The sequence below is a fragment of the Sardina pilchardus genome, chromosome 17 (assembly GCF_963854185.1).
Source record: "Sardina pilchardus chromosome 17, fSarPil1.1, whole genome shotgun sequence".
Classification (NCBI taxonomy): Eukaryota; Metazoa; Chordata; class Actinopteri; order Clupeiformes; family Clupeidae; genus Sardina; species Sardina pilchardus.
The window spans coordinates 28,272,748-28,277,924 of record NC_085010.1 but is presented as its reverse complement, the minus strand read 5'-3'; the positions used below and the strand labels follow the sequence as shown (position 1 = coordinate 28,277,924).

The 5,177-nt window shown below is 46.8% G+C and overlaps 1 protein-coding gene across 1 annotated transcript; it reads left to right on the top strand.

Annotated features, from left to right (window-relative positions):
* Positions 1–2,952: 2,952 nt before the first annotated feature.
* Positions 2,953–4,654, top strand: LOC134062228 (transcription elongation factor A N-terminal and central domain-containing protein). Its single transcript, XM_062518175.1, has 2 exons — positions 2,953–3,017; positions 3,433–4,654. Exon 2 carries the CDS (start codon positions 3,444–3,446, stop codon positions 4,551–4,553), a length of 1,110 nt encoding a protein of 369 aa, XP_062374159.1. The 5' UTR covers positions 2,953–3,017; positions 3,433–3,443; the 3' UTR covers positions 4,554–4,654.
* Positions 4,655–5,177: the final 523 nt, after the last annotated feature.

The following is a 5,177-nucleotide window of genomic DNA, read 5'->3' as shown; positions in this document are numbered from 1 at the left end:
GCTTCTCAGCCCTCGCTATGTGGAAATGAATCCATACCATACTGTATGTGTGTGGAAAGTCCCATCTCGACAGACTTGTGAATGTATGAGTGTTGGTATGTGGCTGGGAGGTGTGTCTTTGTGCATATGTTCTCAAGGTCATGTTCTCTGTGATGGGGCTCCCTCCTCCTCCCCCCCACCCCCCGTTCTCTTGTGTTGGTGGGAGCCCTGACCTGCTTTGCCACACAAAGACCGATATGAGGCCCCATGCCGAACATGCACACACATGCATGGGGGCACACAGGCACGCACACACACACGTGCGCACACACACACACACACACACACACACACACACACACACACACGCACGCACACACACGCACACTTGCCTTTTTAGAACATATACTATTTTAATGAAGCTAAAATAGAAAAATGAGTCAGTACAGCAAGAGAAATGTCCAAAATAGAGCGGGACGTGATTACACACCTCCGAGGATGGACAGACCATCAGTGCTGTGCTGTTTCATTACTCCACTGCCTATATTAGCGTACGGTGTCATTCGTCTTAGAGTTCGATGCCACATAAGGTGCCTGATGGAGTTCTGTTGGGGGTCTGCACTGCACTAAGTGGCAGCTGTAGGGGCACACTCACACATGACTCACAGTTCACAAGGACACCCTGAGCTAATGCTGCATCACCCCTCAGTACTCATATGATACACTCCTCAGGAAAGAGAGGGAGGGAGAGAGAGAGAGAGAGAGAGAGAGAGAAAGAGAGAGAGATAGATCTATTCCGTAGATAACCGCTGTGCACACTATACTCAAAATGAGATGAGACAATGATAAATCAGACTCTAACACGTCAGTGCACACTGATTCTTTTGTCAGACACAAAGACAAGACTTTGATTTTTGGGTGATGTGTGGGAAGCTGCAATGTTGGTTTTCATTGTTCTCTCTCTCTCTCTCTCTCTCTCTCTCTCAACAATCTCTTCCCTTTACTTCCCCAATGCGTTGGGTAGGGCAGGATGTGACACCAGCACAGCTTCCTCTTCGCGTTGCTGGGGAAAAACCCACAGTGGCCGACACCCTCTAGTGGAGGCACGAGGAAACTACAAGAGCACCTCCCATCCCTTCCCTAAGGAACACCCACCCACTAGAATACTGATGGATATCTGCAGAATGGCTGTTTTGAATGTACATTGCCCAGATCCACTTTCACTCAGTCATGTGTGAGTGTGTGTGTGTGTGTGTGTGTGTGTGTGTGTGTGTGTGTGTGTTGAATACGCAACATTTTTGTAAGCTTCAGTGAACAGACAGGGTCCTTGATGCCCAAGGTAAAGCTAGCTCACAATTTGTGTGTGTGTGTGTGTGTGTGTGTGTGTGTGTGAGAGAGAGAGAGAGAGAGAGAGAGAAAGAGAGAGGAGGGGGAGATAGTGTAATAGGGGATACTATCACCTCAGACCTTGATCAGAGATAAATGACAGAGATACTCCTCTCTGTCCACAATCCACAAAGTGGAGAGCACAGCATGTGCGCGCGCACACACACACACACACACACACGCACACACACGCACACACACGCACACACGCGCACACACACACACACACACACACACACACACACACACACACACACACTCACACAAACACAAACACACACACACACACATTACATCGTCAGGACTCACACTGCACACAACTTGTCATCACACTCCAGACAGGATATTTACTCCCCTAGTCACATATTTCTGACAATATAACTTATTTTTTTTAAAATAACAGACAGAGAATGAAGAGAGAGAGAGAGAGAGAGAGAGAGAGAGAGAGAGAGAGAGAGAGAGAGAGAGAGAGGGAGGGATTGAGAGGAGGAGACAGAGAGGCAGGGAGGGAGGGATGGAGAGAGAGCTAATGGGGACAAAGGCAGGTATTTGCACACACACAGCTCGAGGCTAGACAATATACGTATGTCTCGCATGTGGGACCCCATTTATAGAGGCCATATGTTTCAGTGTTATGTAATCCGTCTATACTCATTGCGAAAAGAGAAAATGGGGACGTGGACGTTTGACTGAGGTCTTCATATGAGCATTTCACTGTGAATATGAAGAACCATTCATCCACCCATTAAAAAAACAAAGCTCAGTGGCTCCAGGATGGTTATGGCGTGACTCCACACAACACCATAATATCGGTTACCAATCAGACATATTTCTTTGCCATTAAGAGCTTTGTCAGTCCCTCCCTCCCTCCCACTCCAAAGAGCCCCAGAGAGGTAGTAGGTGTGTGTACGTGCTGGTGCTGGTAGAGAGTGTGTGTGCCTTCAGTGCATCTCCTCCATCTGGACTTGTCTCTGCCATCTCTGCTGGAACATGTGCTAGCACGTGGAGACTGGAATGTCTCCTTCGCTTCGGCAATCTCTCTCTGCGTTATTGCACTGAGCCCTTCTGCCCATGCTATCTATGTTACACAAGATTATCTTTTCACATACCTGTGGCATTTTTTAGATCGTTTGACTGGATTGTTCTAAATTACTTTGCCATGGGGCATGGTATGCAGTCTACACATCCAGCTCCCCAAAGAGAAGAGCACTCTAACAAAACTTGATACCATTCATAGATAGCCTTGCACAGACAGTTCATCAAAATTCCTCCACTTTGTCAGCAGATTAGGAGTATTTTCACTCTGCTTCTGCTGCAATTCACCCAATTCTGTTCTGTGCATGCATTCTTAAACGTTCTTCATGGTTCATCACGATTTGAGACTTCGCTCAAATAATCATTGAGGATAGCACTATCTCAAGCAATTACATTGTTTCGCAATTACCTTAAAATGAGCCTTTTTAAACATGCATCCATCCTCAAGGGCATGCAGACAGAGAAGTCTCTCTCCCCCATTTCTTCTCCAACTGCTCCCTCTAGTTGTAAGCCAGGATGGTGCAGCTATCTACAGTACACAACAACAAAGATGGCGACAATACAAAACTGTCACGAGAAAATGGTAGGCTGAGAAAATACACAAAATAGGCTATACGGTAAGGAGAAATATTTGAACATCTTAACAGACGCATTGTGCGTTATTATCTTTTACATAAGTGCTAACTGAATGTTACCAATAGGCTGCAACAGATAGCCTATGCTGTGTGTAGCCTATACTTAACTGTATGCTTCCATCTATCTAGCTGGCTGGCTGCAAAGTGCATTACGCAGTAACCGCCTAGCCTACAGCGTAAAATGCAACTATATCTTTGCTTGTTGGGAGAAAGTTCAGAATTAGCTAGGCTTGCCTATACATTTAGCTGGGTAGTCTACTCTAGGCCTACTGTTTCGTTTGTGACTGCAGAACATATCTCGTAGCTGGTGCATGCAGCCTGCTGAAGTTTGTGTTCGATGCATAGGCCTACTGTAACCTGTCGGTCACACGGCGCTTTATTATTTTCCTCCTCTCAGGGTGTTGGACAATGAACGCAAAGGAAATCATTCATCATGCTAAAGAGTTAGAGAAACTCCATAGAAATGGAAACTACCACGATATATTACCTCTCCTTTCGCTTCTATTAGACGCGCATGTCTCTTTAGAACATCTCCAAAACACTGACATCGCGCATGTCCTCTACCGACTGGTCAAGTCCTGCCCAGACACAAACGTGAGGAAAACCTCTAAAGTCCTTCTTTCGAAATGGAAACGGTCATACAGCCATGCACAGATTCATATCAGCAGACCAATCCATGCTGGTGCACCTGCCAAATCAAAAGCAGATGAATCTACTGAACTTCTGAATAGACCTACGTTCACATCTTCATCAAATAATCCAAGAAATGAACTGGCCACAGGTGATGTACCATCTGCAAAAGAAACTTCAGACAGACGGACTGAATCTCAGATACATCCTGAAGATGGTGGAATAGCATCTTGTGCCACGCCTGGCGAACAGATGACAAGAGAGTCATCCTTTCAAGAGTCAGCGACTAAGTTCGGCCATGTGGAGACCCCCTCTGTACCCATCACCTCAGAGCTCTGCCCAGTTCGAGAGAAATGTGCCCAGCTACTTCAGCAGGCACTGACCCCTGAGAAGGATCCAGAGAATGCACACACATCAGACACGTTGGCAGCACTGGCCTGCAACATTGAAAGTCACATCCATGCGGTGCATGGCACAAACATGCCCAAATACAAGGCCTGTGTGCGGAGCAAGGTGGCAAACCTGCGCAATCCAAAGTGCCCTCATCTCAGACAGGGTCTGCAGTCAGGCCGTCTGACCCCAGAGGACTTTGCCCGCATGTCGGCGGCAGACATGGCAGGGGAGGACTTGCGGAGGGAGAGGGAGGCGTATGTGGCCGCTGGCATTAATGAGTGCCAGCTGCCGCGTGGCGTGGAGGGCACTCGGACCCGTAAGCTGCGCTGCAAGCGGTGCCAGGGCATGGAGTGTCGGGTGACGCAGATCTCACGGGGCACTCTCTTCCTTCCCGCCTGGGTGCGGCAGGGGAACCCCGGCGAAGAGGCCATGACCTTTGTGACGTGTTCAGGATGCGGGCAGCAGTGGTATCAGAGTGGCTGGGTCTGCTTCTGACCTGAGGACAGTGGTGTTGAGCTCACACACGGAGACACTACAACAGTGTTATTGTGATGTCAAAGCTGAAATTTCTATTTTTGTCGAATAAAATGAAATTATCTAAAAATTTCGGTCCACAAGTCATTAAATTCAGGAATCAATTGTCATGAATGAAATCATGAAAAGTAGGGCTGACCTCCCCTAAACCTCAGATGACAAAAAAAGGGTTTAAAACAAGTTATGACTGTTTTTTCCCCTCTGGAATTGTATCTACACTGTAGTTGGGTAGTAACAGGCAAGTTGGATGGGGTGATATAGTGCAGATATCAGGCCTACTCTTGCATTACCAGTATCATTAGTTCATACAGTACATTGTGCAGTATAGGCCTAAGCCTCTGTATGCGTATGGATGGCCATAATGAGCTCCATTACTGTTGACATCACATCCTGCCTATGTTTACTGCCCATCAGCTCCTGGATAAAGTTCAGTGATCGCATTTGAAGAGAAAATCAATTTTCATTTGCCCCGCCCTAACTACATACTGTACATCTTTTTTCTTTTCATCTCACAAAAATGCCATTTTTAAAATCCAGCTGATCACCATGACTTCTGTCCAAGTGTGTCTGTCTTGCCTGTTTAAT